Genomic DNA, 15879 nt, shown 5'->3' on the forward strand with positions numbered 1-15879 from the left:
GGGTCTCCTGCTCCTAACCTGCAGTACTGTCTGAATCACCCGCTCCTCTGGAGACTCTATCTCTTCTGTTGCTATATCTCCAGCTTGCTGAGGCTGGAACTCTACTACAATCGGTGTACCGATAGTACCTCAACAGCCCCTCTGGTGAGGTCTCGTCAGACTATTAGTTACTGTTCTCTATTATAGTTGGTAACTGATAGCACCTTGCCAGCTTCGCTGGGAAGGTCTAGACAAGTTATTCAGTTACCGTATCTGATAGTACATAGCCATTCCCTCTGTAAGGTTTGGTCGTACTTATCAGTACGCTTGCAGCTAGTGCCCACAAGCATCTTTGAAAGGGCCTAGCCTTGAATGTAGCTAGCGCCAGCCAACTCCTCCGAAGGGGCCTAGCCTGATTGGTTCCGAGGCTCGTCAGCTCCACTGACGAGCACTCGTAATATTTTTGTCAGTAGTTCCTAGCCAGCCCCCCTGGTAAGGTCTACTTAGCCTATTCTTTGCATTCCCTCTGGGAAGGCCTGTTTTTAGCTGTACAGTAGGTGTGTTGATGGTGCCTTACCAGTCCCCCTGGTAAGGCCTTGCTACTATCAAAGTTACGGTTGCACCAAGCACTACACTCATCCTTGAAGCTATACTGGTATTATTGGTGATTCTGCAGATCACACATAATCAGGTATAGCGTCTGCGTTATTCGGTGATTCTGCAGATCACCAGATAGTCAGACGTCTGAGTTGCGGCACCCAACCGTTACAACTACACAACTGCTGTGATAGTGGCTGCTTTTATGGGACTGCTGTCCAGTCATTGAGGTTGTTCACGTGCTTCCTCAGTCATTGGACAGCAGGGCATGGGAAGTGGGGTTGATAGGAGACTGCAGTAGTGAGTAGAGAATGGAATATGGAGGAGCCAACAATATTGCAAGTATACTTATGTTGTGATACAGATTGACTTTATCCCCATTAGGCCTTACAGAAATGTGGGAAATAGGAGAACCCAAACCAGCTGTTTCCCAGCAGCAGGAATTAAATAAGTCAAGCACGAAATCATAAATAAATATTTTATTTAGTCTTCAGTGAAGACAAGTCATGTGGTTTCTTATTGGTTTACAGATGGTGTGACCTGTGAAGATATGGAGTTACCATACTGTGAGATCGCTCCAAGGGTGAGTATCTCTAACTTTCTTTGAGGAACTTTGGGCAAAAATACAGAGATGCCTAATCCTTGCTGAACCTTTATTATTTATTTTTTGTGGGTGGGATTCCCTTCACTTCCTGTCCCTGATGAAATCACAGGAAGTGAGGTTTGTCATTCTTTCCTCTTTGTGGGTGGGATTCCCTTCACTTCCTATCCTTGGTGAGATTGTAGGAAGTGAGGTATGTCATTCTTTCCTCTTAGTGGGCAGGATTTCCTTTACTTCCTGTCCCTGATGAAATCACAGGAAGTGAGGTATGTTTATTCTTTCTTCTTTGTGGGCTGGATTCCCTTTATTTCCTGTCCCTGATGAAATCACAGGAAGTGAGGTATTTTCATTCTTTCCTCTTTGTGGGGGGGATTCCCTTTACTTCCTGTCCCTGAAATGAGAGGACATGAGGAAAGCTCACCAAAGAGGACAACAAAAGCAATGAAATCATGATTCTGACCCATTAACATGTTTTCACAAATAGTTATTGTTATTTTTGTAAGAAGATTTGGATGGAGTTCTGCTATACTTCAAAAGACTATTTAAAAATAGTCCCAAATGTGTCTAAAATCTAAACTATCTTACCAAAATTGCTGTAGAACAGGATCTATTCGGTATTGAATACGTACCCTCACTAACACAATGGGGGAGAAGACAAACTCCACAGAGTTTGCGTAAACTGATAGGTTAAAGAACTTGCCTTAGCTCATCCTCTATAGTTCAATTATTTTCTTTATTGAATATGAAAATGCAAATGATCCACATATACATGTAACTGAACTGACTGTCACTAGAGGGCAGCAGAGCAGGGTCGGTTCTAGGTAAAATGGAGCCCTGGGGCAAAAGTAACTTGGCGCCCTCCCCCCTTCCAATCAAATCACCCCCAGGGCCCCTGAGCCAGCTGCCAGGCCTGATCCAATCCTCCCCATCACACAATATCATTGTGTGTCTATCATATGTCCCCATAAAAGCATTTTTGGTGTTCCCAATATTTACCTTTGCTTTTCCTATACAGAGAAAACACACATCATCCCCACTCTCCCATGGGTCACCATAGCTGGAGGTGAGGGACACCTTGGAGAGCTCCCACAGGCCCTGGGACAGTTGCCCCCTTTGCCTTTATGGAAGCGCCGGCCCTGCAGCAGAGACAGGCCAGCATACACACGCAACTCAGCGCAACATGAGACAACAACAATGGTAGCATCAGAATGGGACAGGAGGTCTGAGAAGTGACGCGAGGCCTCCGCTGTAAGCGAAGCCTTAAGCAGCCACGTGGCATAGTGGCAGCCCTGCATTGGCCTAATGTACGCTACTATGCAGAATCCACATTTCCGATCAGCAGCTACAGTAAACTTTTGCATTCTCTATTTGGCTTATACTTCCGAGTCTTCTGATTGGCCGTGAATGTCCAATTTCCACAGCACCATACTGGATCTCTGATTGGTCTAATGCTTTGGAGTTTTGTGATTGGATTAAAATTTGGGTATCTCAGTAATGCAATATTTCCATGGAATTCTGATTCCTGTATACCAATATCCTCCCCGGAAAGCCGATTTTCAGTTGGAAACTGGAATTTCACGGAATTCAGAAGCTCATGCCATCTCGCTATACACCAGCGGTTCTGGATGTGTGTTGGGAGGAGTCTGGATGTGAGTCTGGCTTTTGAGGGCATTAAGAGATGATTTGCATATTCAGGAGTGATGCATTATGGGAAACAGCAGTTACTCACTTAAAGCTGAACCATAGCAAATACCTCCCATTCCTACCACTAACTCTACTGTAATCAGGGTCGGTTCTCTCATGAAGCAAGGTGAAACATTTGCATCAGGCGCAGAGATTACAGGGGCAGCATTTTTGTAACAGCATGCAGTCAGATTAGGAGGAGAAGCAAGAGGAGAGCAAGGCAAAGAGGTCATCATTGGGGAAAAGCAGCTTGTTGTGCTGTGTGAGGAGTTTGGCAGTGAGTGAGGAGGGGGTAGGCAGGAGAGCAGCATTGGCAGGGCCGGATTTGTACTTTTTACCGCCCAAGGCCAATTATACCGTCTGTATGGTTGTTATCTCCATGTGCCCCAAAGAGAATTCTACTTACATCATTGGATGTCACAGACAATAACTATTTCAGTAATACGCATATAAATTATAAGTTATATTTTCCTTAAGAACTTTTACGTTATGTTTGCCATCTCATTAATGATGGACCCATTGTGCCACCATGTGAGTTAGGCTGAAGTGTACCTGCAGGATAGAGCTAACAGATCTTGCAGGCACGACACAAGTACACAGGACAGAGAGTTCAAAGGTTAAAGCTGTCTTTGTAGATAGGGATGGCTGCATGGAACAGCTTTACTGTACCTCACTGAGCCGCCCCTAAATTTCTGGTGCCCTAGGCCATGGCCTATGTGGCTTGCCAGAAATCCGGCCCTGAGCATTGGGGAAAAGCAGCTCGTTGTGCTGTGTGAGGAGTCTGACAGTGAGTGAGGAGGGGGTAGGCACGAGAGCAGCAGTGTTTCATTTGACTTGCACAGCAGAAGGGAGGAGGTGGCACTGCTGTCCTGACTGAGGAGGGGGCGCATCCTCACAAGTCTAGAACCGGCCCTGACTGTAATCCTAACTATTTCCTAACTACATCATGAGATGGTTGCTAATGCATAGCTCCCAAATGTCTGACTTTTGGAGGGACAGCCCCTCTTTGGAAACCCAATACCTCAGTTTCTCTTTCTTCCTCATGTGTCCCTCTTTCAGGACTGATTTATAGATATTAATATATGTATTTTCTACTGAACAAGGGCAGCAACTCACTAAGCTTTATATTGAAGACCTTATAGACTGTTTTGTTAATTTACCTCATGAGTAAAATCTAATTTTGAATTCACTAAGGTGTTATATATTTATCAAATGTTTTAACGCTCAATAAATCTATAACACCTTGGTGAATTCAAAATTAGATTTTACTCATCAGATAAATTATCAAATGTTCGATAAAGTGTTCGATAAAGCTTAGTGAATTGAGGCACATGTGTTTTTATTCCCATCAATTAAATTGAATTATTTATTATTTAAATGTTAATATGAAGAAAAAATTACTGCTGATAGAAAGGACCAGTGTGATTTGAATGTGAAACGAAATATTTTGGTTCTGAATTCTTTGTGATATGCATAGCGAGGGGTGTGTAGAGGGTGTGGTTAGGGGTGTGGCAGGGGCGTGTCTTAAAGTGTCCCACTTTCTTATCTCAAAAAGTTGGGGGGTTTGGCTGATGTGTAGGAAAGATATGCGGTATGTGTATGGAGTGCAGGGGCGTAACAATAGATCCTGCAAGGGATGCATCTGCAGGGGGGCCCAGAAGTCACAGGGGGCCCGTCCTGTGAGACTGACGAGTAAGGACAAGGAGTGAAAGATACTTTCTGCTCTCTGTACAATTGTTCTAATGACTGCATCTGCTTGGCTACTGATAAGAGATCATACAAAGTTTTGCAGGCAAAGACTTGTAGACTGTCCCTATTCAGTGGGCAGCAGGCTCTTCTGTACAGTGCCCTGCCCCCAGCTTGGCGAGAGGGGGCCCCATCCAAAATGTTGCAGGGGGGCCTAGTGATTTCTAGTTACGTCCCTGATGGAGTGGATGAATTTTCTGTACAATATGTGGCTCCTATGTGCTTCCAGAGCCGAGAGGAAGAGGCAGCCGCAGTCGGGGATGAAGGAGGAAGGCAGGAGATGGCCAGTGGGCAGATGGCGGATGAAGAAGATGTAAGTATCTGGAGACAGATGGGCGTGGTGTATATTAGCATGGATGGACGGACAACTTCCTGTAGTCTTTTCTACCTTTCCTTACTTTACATTAAAGGGATACTGTAGGGGGTCAGGGGAAAATGGGTTGAACTTACCCGGGGCTTCTAATGGTCCCCCGCAGACATCCTGTGCCTGCGCAGCCACTCACCGATGCTCCGGCCCCGCCTCCGGTTCACTTCTGGAATTTCTGACTTTAAAGTCAGAAAACCACTGCGCATGCGTTGCCGTGTCCTTGATTCCACTGATGTCACCAGGAATGTATAGCACAATCCCAGTATGGTCTGTGTCTGCGCAGTACACTCCTGGTGACATCAGCGGGATTGAGGACATGGCAACGCAGGCGCAGTGGTTTTCTAACTTTAAAGTCGGAAATTCCAGAAGTGAACCGGAGGCGGGGCCGGTGCATCAGTGAGTGGCTGCGCGGGCGCAGGATGTCTGCGGGGGACCGTTAGAAGCCCCAGGTAAGTTCAACTCATTTTCCCCCGACCCCCTACAGTATCCCTTTAAGTGCTTAGAGAACAGGACTGTAGCCAACCCAAGTCAGATCGGAGAGCTCAGAGAAGCTCTTTTGCATAGATAACAAATAAAGTTTCTTAACTTGTCCTGTAGTGCAAAACAATACAATGTGACCTCTTTTTTTTTTTTTTTTTTTTGGGGGGGGGGGGGGGGGGGTTACTACTATTGTTCTATTTCTTATGCCTGGTACACAACATACAATTAGATTTTCTGTTAGATTTTTCTGTTAGATTTTCTGCATTAGATTATTTTCTGTAGAGACTGGTCATTATCTCTGGTGCATTGTCTTCTGGTTATCTCCTGCTGAGCAGAACAATGCCTAATTGCTCGACAGATAGATGGTTAGATAGAAAATTTCTAACATGTTGGAAATTATCTATGTGGCAGGTAAATCTTAAGGGGCCCATACATTTGCCGACCAACCAACCAATTGACCATCCAATTTGATTATTATAATCAAATTGGATGAAAATTGGTGCTGCCAAGTGCATGCCCGACCGACAAAGCTACCAATTTCAGGACAGAAATTGGCCACACGGTCGATCGCGCATGCTGGAAAACTTTGGGCTGAAGTTGGTTAGTCGGGTGCGCGGCGGTACGGTGGCCGAATTGCGAACAAGCGACGAGACGACAAAACCCCCGCCGCTGCCGCCGCAATGTATAAATGTACGTAGTGTAGTGCATTTATACATTTCCTGTCCGGTGTCAGCCTCCACGCGGTTTCCGTCCATCTCGCCGGGTTCTGCATACACGCCGGTGGCGCATAGTATATGACGTAGGACGCTGTGCACCGCTAGCAAGTATGTGGCTGTTACTTGGCGAGATGGACGGACACCGCGCGGAAGCTGCTACAGGACAGGAAATGTATAAATGCACTACACTACATACATGTATACGTTGCGGCGGCAGCGGCGGGGCGAACGCGGCAGCTCAGCCGATTCCCTGATGATTTCATTCTGAAATCGGACGGGAATCGGCCTGTAGTGTATGGGCAGCTTCAATTAGAGATAAATTTGTCTCTTGGTCGAATCTGCCCATAATCTTCTAATGTATGGCCACCTTTACAGAAAATCTTACAGAAAATTGTATGGTGTGTACCTAGCATTAGCTGTACTAAACATACCATTCAGTATCTCATATTTTTACTTCAGGTTTGCTTGACTGAAGTGAGTGAACCAGCATGTGTTTACTGTAAGGCACCTTACATAGTGCTAATCCGCCGATATCCTGCAGCAAAATAAGGGGTTTATACCCCCCAAATCCCCTCTGTAAACTCGGGGCAGCGCTTCCTGAAGAGGCAGAGCTTATGGCTGTAGCTCTGACTCTCAGCGCGTCAATCCCCACTGGTCGCCACCTCTCCCTCGCCCCTCTCAATCTGCCTTCACTGAGAGGGGCGGGGAGAGGTGGAGATCTGTGCGGCGATTGACACGCATGAAGGCAGAGCTGCAGCTCAAAGCTCTTCCTCCATGAGCAGCAAAATCCACGACCAAGAAAGTCGTGGATCTTGCAGGGGGGATTTGGGGGATAAAAACCTCTCATTTTGCCGCAGGATAGCGGCGGTTTAGTACTATGTAAGGTGCTTTACAGTAAACACATGCTAGTTCACTCACTTCAGAGTCTCTTTAACATAAATGATAATTCAGAATATACATACATAATATATATAGAGAGAGAGAGAGCGAGAGAAAGTGAGAGAGAGAAGTTTTTAAACAAAGTATGTTTTCCCTGAAAGTTGTATAGGATGGTACCGAAAAGTTAAGCCAGATTTAATCCAATGTATTTTTGGTGCAGACGGTAACATTTGACAGCGTTCTCCTTTCACAAATGGTATCTCGCTGTATTATCTGAATTCTTTCTCTTTCTGCAGACAAAACTCCTTTATGCCAAACTAGACAAAACCAAGCTGAAGGAACGATCCCAGAGCCCGAATCCAAAGCAGAGGGAGGAGGTGGTCTATGCGGATATTGTCAAACCACCTTTACAATAGTCTGATCTTGTTTAAAACTGATGCCGAGTCCTTCTATGGCTTCCCTGCAGAGAACAGGCATGAGCTATCGGATGTCATAGAGGAGTCTGAATAAGCCCCAGTTACACGCATAGCTACAAAGGGGAATCATAAAAGGTTAATGGCTATAGTCAGCCTATTACCAATGTGGTCACCTCTTCTCACTCTCATCAAGGACTTCTCACAAGCTTTGCCCCTCCTTTGGAACTCTCTTCCATGTTCACTGTGCTTCAAGCGTTAAATCCTTCAAATGTATCCTTAAAATGCACCTCTACAGACACACTTACCATCTGTCACAGTCCCCCTTCAGAGGCATATCTATATCTGCATTAAAGTGGACCTGAACTCTTGCACAGGACAGAAGGAAAACACAGATGAATCCACCCTGTATGTGTTTAGAGAGTTTAGCCTGTCCAATTCTCCCTCATCTGTGACTAACCATAACTGTAATTAGATCTCTCAGCCATGTCAGCTGGATGTCTGGGCAGAACAGCTAATTTATTAACACAGGATGTTAACCATATCGCTGCTTCCATGCAAGCAGGAAGTAGACACACTACAGATTTATCACAGAATTTGTATCGGCTGTAACAAGGAAATGTTTCTTTCTTCAAAGGTTATTATGCTGTTGCTTATCTTTTAGAGCAGGGAGGAAGTTCTGAGTTCAGGTCCGCTTTGCTTCACCTCCTTGCCCAGGGTTTCTTTAGAATATACCCCATAGTCTGAGCGTTTGCAGGCAGTGCACATTATAGTAACTGAGCTTTCAGCAAATTACGTAACACATTAATCGTGCCACTCTAATCTGAATGGCCCAATCTGATTGGTTAAATCATGCAATATGGTTGACAGATTGGACCAATCACATTAAACAATTGGACCATCCATTCAATCACACAGTGTGATTGGTCCAATCCTGCAATGTGTAATCAGAAATAGTATGGTGCACACCACACACACCAGCCAATCAATTGTACTCTCCAGTGATGAACTTCAGACCAGGATTGCAAACAAGAGTGTCAATCCACAACAGCAATAGAAATGAGTCTAGAAGAAGCTTTATACAGATTGCTTTTTATAAATAGGCCACTTTTGAGGGGTTCTTTAATTGGACCTGAACTCAGAACTTAATCCTCATCCTCTCTACTCTGAAAGATAAGCAACACAACAGCATAATAACCTTTAAAGAGAATCTGTACTCTAATATTCTTACAATAAAAAGCATACCATTCTATTCCTTATTCTCTCCTGTGCCCCTCTGTGCTGTTTCTGCCACTCTCTGCTGCAATCCTGGCTTGTAATTACCAGTTTTAGGCAGTGTTTGCAAACAAAAGACTGGCTTCTAACCACAGTATCATAGGCTGAGAACTAGCTTACTGTGTGACTCATGCAGAGCTTGGAGAGGGTGTGTAAAGCTTCTGCCAATGACAAGCAGTGCTGCACATTCCAGCCTTAGCCCGACAGACACAACAGAGGAAAGGAGATAAGATTTATTACAGAGACAGTTCAAGTAGGAAAGGCTGCAGTAAGACAGGCCACATTCGAACAGGTATAGGAACTTATAGCATAGAAGAAATAAGGCTTAACATTTTGTTACAGAGTCTCTTTAAAGTAAAAACATTTCTTTGTTACAGCTGATACAAATCGTGCTATAACTCTGCAGTGTGTCTACTTCCTGCTTTTAATGGAAGCAGACATAGGGTTAACATCCTGTGTTTACAACTTAGCTGCTCTGCCGAGGCAGCCAGTGAACACAGCTGAGAGATCAAATTACAACTTGTGGTTAGTCACAGATGAGGGAAAAATAGACAAGCTAAACTCTCTAAATACATACAGGGTGCATTTCTCTATGTTTTCCTTCTGTCCTGTGCAAGAGTTCAGGTCCACTTAAACAGATTTCTTCCTTTTCAAATTATCGGGTTCTCTTGTTGCCCCGGCCACTGGCATGCTTACTTCTCTTTATCTTCTACATTGTACAGACCGACCAGCCCCACCCAAGAGTTTATATGTTTCTTTGTTTTTTTCTAGAGGTTAGCTATTGATTTATATTTTCTTATCTTTATCTCCGGCGGCCAGAAGTAACACGGAAGGCCGCAATGAGCGGCCCTTCTTGTTTTGCTTTCCTTGTCGCCATGGCGACGAGCGGAGTGACGTCATGGACGTCAGCCAACGTCCTGACGTCAGCCGCCTCCGATCCAGCCCTTAGCGCTGGCCAGAACTGTTTGGTCCGGCTGCGCTGGGCTCGGGCGGTTGGGGGGACCCTCTTTCGCCGCTGCACGCGGCGCATCGCCACGCTGCGGCGGCGATCAGGTAGCACACGCAGCTGGCAAAGTGCCGGTTGCATGTGCTCCTTTTAATTTGATCAAAATCGGCCCAGCAGGGCCTGAGCGGCAGCCTCCGGCGGTAATGGATGAGCTGAGCTCGTCCATACCGCCAGGCAGGTTAATTGACTCTTCCATCCTTTCAACTAATATATTTTTATTTTCAAATGTTAATATGAAGGACAATGAACCAGGATAGAAAGGATTAGTGTGGTTTGAATAATAAATAAAATAAAAAAAACAATATATTTTTCTTATGAAATCTTTATGGTATGGGGTGTGATGGGGGCGTGGTTAGGGGTGTGGCAGGGGCATGGCTTATGTGTCCCGCTTTCCTATCTCATTAAGTTTGGAGCTATGTACTTTCCTGAAAATTTGGGAGCTGTGAATGAGGAACAAGGTGGATGACTCCACCGAGACATTAACCACTTTACCCCCGCGCGTACGGATTTCTCCGCCCCTTTTTCCATCCTTTCACCCCCAGGGACGGAGAAATCCGTACTCTGCGCACTCCCGCCGCTGTCCGCGCTCTCGCTCGTAAACACGCCGCCCGCCGCTAGTAAACACGCCGCCGCCCGCTCGCCCGGAGATCAATGAACGGGAAAATCCATTCCCGTTCGTTGATCTCAGCCCCGCAATGATCTGCTGCCGCTCGGCTGAGCAGCCCGATCATTGTGAAAAAATAACAAAGTCCCAGCCTCTTTCTACTTCCTGCAAGAGTCCAGAAGGACGCTTGCAGGTCGTATGAAACAAATTGGTAATGGTGCCATCTTGTGGCCAAATAGTAAAACTACATCCTAACCATTTTTTACACACAAATAAACTTGTTTTACACAAAAAATTAACTCCTTACCTCCCACACTCCCCAATTTTTTTTTTTTGTAATTAAAAAAAAAAAAAAAAATTTACAATTTAAAAAAAATACATAAATAGTTACCTTAGGGACTGAACTTTTTAAATATTTATGTCAAGAGGGTATAACACTGTTACTTTATAAACTATGGGCTTGTAATTAGGGATGGACGCAAAACTGAAAAAAATGCACCTTTATTTCCAACTAAAATATTGGCGGTAAACATTGTGATAGGGACATAATTTAAACGGTTTTATAACCGGGATAAATAGGCATATACATTTAATGGGTTTTAATTACAGTAGCATGCATTATTTAAAAACTATAAAGGCCGAAAACTGAAAAATAATAATTTTTTTCCCACATTTTTTCCTATTTTCCCATTAAAACACATTTAGAATAAAATAATTCTTGGCATAATGTCCCACCTAAAGAAAGCCTAATTGGTGGCGAAAAAAACAAGATATAGTTCATTTCATTGCGATAAGTAATGATAAAATTATAGACGAATGAATGGAAGGAGCGCTGAAAGGTGAAAATTGCTCTGGTGGTCAGGGGGTAAAACCCCTCAGTTGGGAAGTGGTTAAAGAGATGGAAAGGAGATAGCAGGGAAAATGGAGCACAATGATGGCAGACTACTGTTGGATGCTTCAGAGAGACATTGCAGATGATACTCACAAGTGTAAATGCACCAGAAGGAGCCTTGCAGGGAAAAAGAATCGAGTTTAGTGTATGTAGGTGAACTCATTTCAGTTCAAATAAGGATTTTCATGAAAAAAATTGTATTAAAACTTTAATTTTATAATTCTATTTCCATTTATTTTGAGGTATTGCCTTAGTTGACATAGTTACATAAATTGTCAGGAAAGGCGATGTCCTGTGACAAAATGGAGGTTATTCAGTGCTATTCAGTGCACAAACAATCATAAGGATTATGACCAATACAGCTCTCAAAAAAAAATTTTTTTAGTAGCCCTCTGAAATAGTGTTTTGTTTCCTTTTTTGTTGTTGTTGTTGTAATTTTCAACATGATAATATAAAGATATTCATGCTGTTGAAAAAGTTGCAGTAATTATATGTTAAGAAAAACAAAAGTTTGCTTTCCTAAAACAGAAAGAATTTGCGATAATTCAGGTTGGAGTGAGCTTGAGATGTCTCCCAGGCACCACTGCTGAATATATGCAAATTAACCATTGTACCCTTAGAAGCTAAACACACCTCCAGAACCGCTGGAATGCAATGATGTGTCAGCTTGTTAATGTGTACAGAGCCATAATAATCCAACATGCATACAGGCTGTTTCGGATTGTTTGATCCTCATCAGTGCATGGCATGGATTAATTTGGCTCTATGGAGTAGGGCTTGTAAATCCGAGAGGCACAGACTAACCAGCAAGCTCATGGTGACCCAGAACTCATTGGGGTGTGTAAGGGACTACAATGGTCCTAAAAGCCCCCTTACTAAGATGTTAAGAAAAACAAAAGTTTGCTTTCCTAAAATAATTATATGTGAATGCTTTTTTTAATTTCAATTACCAAAAAAAAAAAAAAAAATTAGTCCAGGAACAACTCGACATCTGACAATAAAACCTTCACAACTGTATTCCATCCTTGTAAGGTTCAAATGCAAAAATCAAGTGTAATAAAACCCATATACAGATCAACACATCATGCTTTATATGTGGAGGTGCCGAGTAGGGTCAACAATCGATTTGCCCTGCAATCTGGGCTTTGTCAAGGCCGTCGTATTGTGCAATGTGATTGGTCCAATCTCATTTGTCCGATTGTGCAATTTGATTGGTCCCATCTGAGTAGCTCAATCTAATTGATCCAATTGTGAAATGTGATTGGTCCAATCGTTCAATCTTATTGGTCCAATCATGCAATGTGATTCGTCCAATCACGCTCTCTAGGCAACTGCACCACCAGGTAGTGAGTAAATATGTGCCGACTGTATATAGACTGTAAGTGAAGAGATTTTTGTGTCATCCGAGTGCTTTCTGCAAAATATTATTTTTAACAGCTTAATATAATAAAGTTTTAATTTAATTTGTTAATGTGTCATCATAATGTTAAATTGTATGGAACATACAGTATGTAGTGTATATATGTATGCATAAATATGGATATATGGAAATATATCTGTGAACTGCTTTAAAGCAGAACTGAAAGTTAAAAGTTAGAATAAACATACACACATCGTACTCATTTCCAATGTAGTCTACGCCTCAATCTCTTTCTCCTCTCTCGCATCCTGTTTGTCCATTATGATAGATGGAATTCTCCGTCCTCCATTTTAAAAATGGCCATTACCCCATAACAGCTTTCCTGGTCAGTACACTGTTAAACTGTAATATTGCCCTCTTGAGCCATAGGGAAACATGGACATTGCCTTGCATATCAGTTGTCCTTTTCAGTAATAACTGACAGCCAGGGTTGCTCAGCGGGACCCCAAATGCGAAGTATATAGTTAGCTAGTATTTTGATTGTTTTTAGTCAGCTAGTGTATAGTGTATACTGTGCTAGGCTAGTGTTAGTCTGTGAGCAGGCTAGGCCTGCTAGCCTAGGTAGCCTTAGCCTACTACTAGCTTAGGTAGGTTAGGGATTCTAGTTAGTTGTGTACTAGTAGTACTAGTTTAGTTAATTATTACTGCTGTAGTCTGTTACTTTATTAGTTTCAGTACTGTGTTAGTTAGTTACTGACTGTGAGTGACAGGTCACCACCAGCATTGTGAGTGACCTGACCTGTGACTGTCTGTCACCTCACTACTAGTCTACTAGTCTAGTACCCGTTCACTAATTTTTTTTTTCAATTTTACTGTGTGATTTTATTCTCATCTGTAGTGTGTGTAATAAATAAGAGTTACAACACATACAGGCCACCACACCAGCATCCGTTGTGAGTGACCTGTGACTGTCTGTCACCTCACCTGCCCGAGCCTATTGATTGATTGCGTCTGACCGTGTGTGACCGTCATTAATTGTCACCGATTGTCTGCCGCACGACTTACTTGTAGCGTAGTACGCTCGGTGTTTCTTAGTTACCTGCGTGCGTGCATACTACTAGTGTCTACTACTGTACTACTAGTCACCACCAAGTCACCACCAACACAGACTTTATTAAAGTTTACACCCTTTCCTGCCCTCTTCTACTTATTTTTTTTACTGTATTTGTATAGTGCACTATGACTGGCAGAGGTAGAGGGTGAGGCACCACCAGGAGAGGAAGCGCCATTGCAGGAGCCACTGTCAGCAGCAGCATGTCTGGGACTGGTGCGCCGCCAGCCACTGACCACAGGGAGGAGGGAGCAGAGGCGCAACAGCAGCGTGTTGCGCCCATCTTTGAGACGGGTCGTCGCCCACGGCCCATTGGGGAGAGTCAGGTGCAGGCTGTGGTGGAAATGATGGCGGGGCAGAAAGCCACCTTTTCCAGCCAGGCCTCCAGCAGCAGCGAGACTAGTGCCTCCAGCACTCCTGTCCGCAGCAGGCCTCCACCAGCGCTTGAGGCCATGGTCACGGTGACCCCATCGACCAGCCTGTCCTCAAAGAGCACGCTCTTCTCCCCTGAGACTGTGACCATGTACAGGGATGTTTTGGAGAAGTATGAGTTGGAGATGATGGGGCCATGCAAGGAGGAGGAGGAGTTACAGGTGCAGAAGTTTGTTGTTGGCGCTGAGGAGGAGGGGCGTGATGCAGGGGATGTTGGGGTAGAGGAGTTGGTTGAGTCGGGCTCACAGGATTTGTTTGGGGTTGATGATGATGACTTGATAGATCCTTCATATGTGCCACCAGTACCACCAGCACAGTTGGTTGAAGGCAGCTCATCATCGGAGGAGGAGGCGTCTCTGGCGCAGAGGCGCGGCAGCAGCAAGGCGGCCAGCACAGGGCGTGGAAGACAGGAGCCACAGCCTACTTCTTCAGTCGCTACCACCACTCGCAGCAAACCTCTAACTACAACCAAAAAGGCACAACCCTCCAAGGGCACCCAAAAACCCCAGCCCTCAAGCGCAAAGAGCAGGTTGAAGTCCCCAGTCTGGCGGTACTTCACCAAGTGCCCAGTGAACCCTACCCGTGCAATTTGCAACAGTTGCAATCTCAGTCTCAGCAGAGGTCCACAAATTGAGTACCTCGTGCCTGCAGACCCACTTACAGAGCAGACATTTTGAGGACTTTAATGAGTTGGAGAAGCTTATGCAAAGTGGTGCAGGCAGTGGTCAGAGCCAGACAGCGACTGCACAGATTTCAGCAGCAGCAGCCGACCCTCCTGCCCATCCATCAGCAGCAGCAGCAGCAGGAGCACAGCAGCAACTCACTCCTCCCCCCCCCCACCCCCCCGGGCAGCCAGTCCTCAGTGGCCTCATCAGCTCCCTCCACAGTGGCCTCCTCATCCTCCCGTGCAGGCAAACGCCGCCAGACCCTGCTCAGTGAAGCATTCCCCGGTGTGACCAAGGTGCTGAACGGGTTGCTTGCCCAGGCCATGTGCTCCCAGCTCCTGCTATATTCCTTTGTGCAGGAGGGGAGTGACATCAGAGCGCTGCTGCAGGTTGGGATCCCGGAGTGGCAAGTCCCCAGCCGCCACTATTTTTCCCGCAGGGCGATCCCAGCACTGCACCGCTCTGCCATGGAGAACGTGGGCCACGCGCTGGATCACGCTGTCAGTGCACGGATCCACATAACCATGGATTCCTGGAGCAGCCGGTTTGGGACAGAGCGCTATCTGTCCTTTACGGCCCACTGGGTCAGCCTGGTGGAAAGCCCGAGCGAGGAAGCAGCAGGTCCATCCTCGGGCACAGCAGCACCAGTCGCCCACTACGTGGTGCCACCGCGCGGGGTCAGGGGAGAAGCAGCAGCTCCCACCGCCAAGCGATCCCGTCTCTCCAGCAGCGTGAAGGCCCACCACTGCCAAGCGCTGCTGAAGATGAAAAGCCTGGGGAAACACTCCTTGACGGCAACTAACGTGCTCCGGTACCTCAGGGAGCAGGAGAGGACGTGGCTGACCCCCATAGGCCTCACTGTGGGATTGGTGGTGTCCGACAATGCCGCCAACCTGCTGTCTGCCATCAGCAGTGGAGACTTGCTCCATGTCCCTTGCATGGCCCACGTCCTGAACCTGGTGGTGCAAAAGTTCATGCACACCTACCTGGAGATGGAGGAGCTGTTAGAAGCGGCGCGGAAAATTGTGCGCACTTTCCGCCGCTCAGCAGCTGCCGCAGCAAAACTGTCAGAC

At 45.5% G+C, this 15879-nt stretch overlaps 1 protein-coding gene across 2 annotated transcripts in view; it reads left to right on the plus strand.

The window, feature by feature from the left end:
• Positions 1-7779, plus strand: part of LOC137562553 (uncharacterized) — a 247734-nt gene extending 239955 nt beyond the window's left edge. For both annotated transcript variants that reach the window (XM_068274006.1, XM_068274007.1), the window contains 3 exons: positions 1107-1159; positions 4836-4919; positions 7345-7779. In XM_068274006.1, coding sequence (XP_068130107.1) covers positions 1107-1159; positions 4836-4919; positions 7345-7464 — 257 coding nt within the window. In that variant the 3' untranslated portion in view covers positions 7465-7779. The remainder of the gene's footprint in view (positions 1-1106; positions 1160-4835; positions 4920-7344) is intronic.
• Positions 7780-15879: the final 8100 nt, after the last annotated feature.

This window comes from Hyperolius riggenbachi, chromosome 3 (assembly GCF_040937935.1).
Source record: "Hyperolius riggenbachi isolate aHypRig1 chromosome 3, aHypRig1.pri, whole genome shotgun sequence".
Classification (NCBI taxonomy): domain Eukaryota; kingdom Metazoa; phylum Chordata; class Amphibia; order Anura; family Hyperoliidae; genus Hyperolius; species Hyperolius riggenbachi.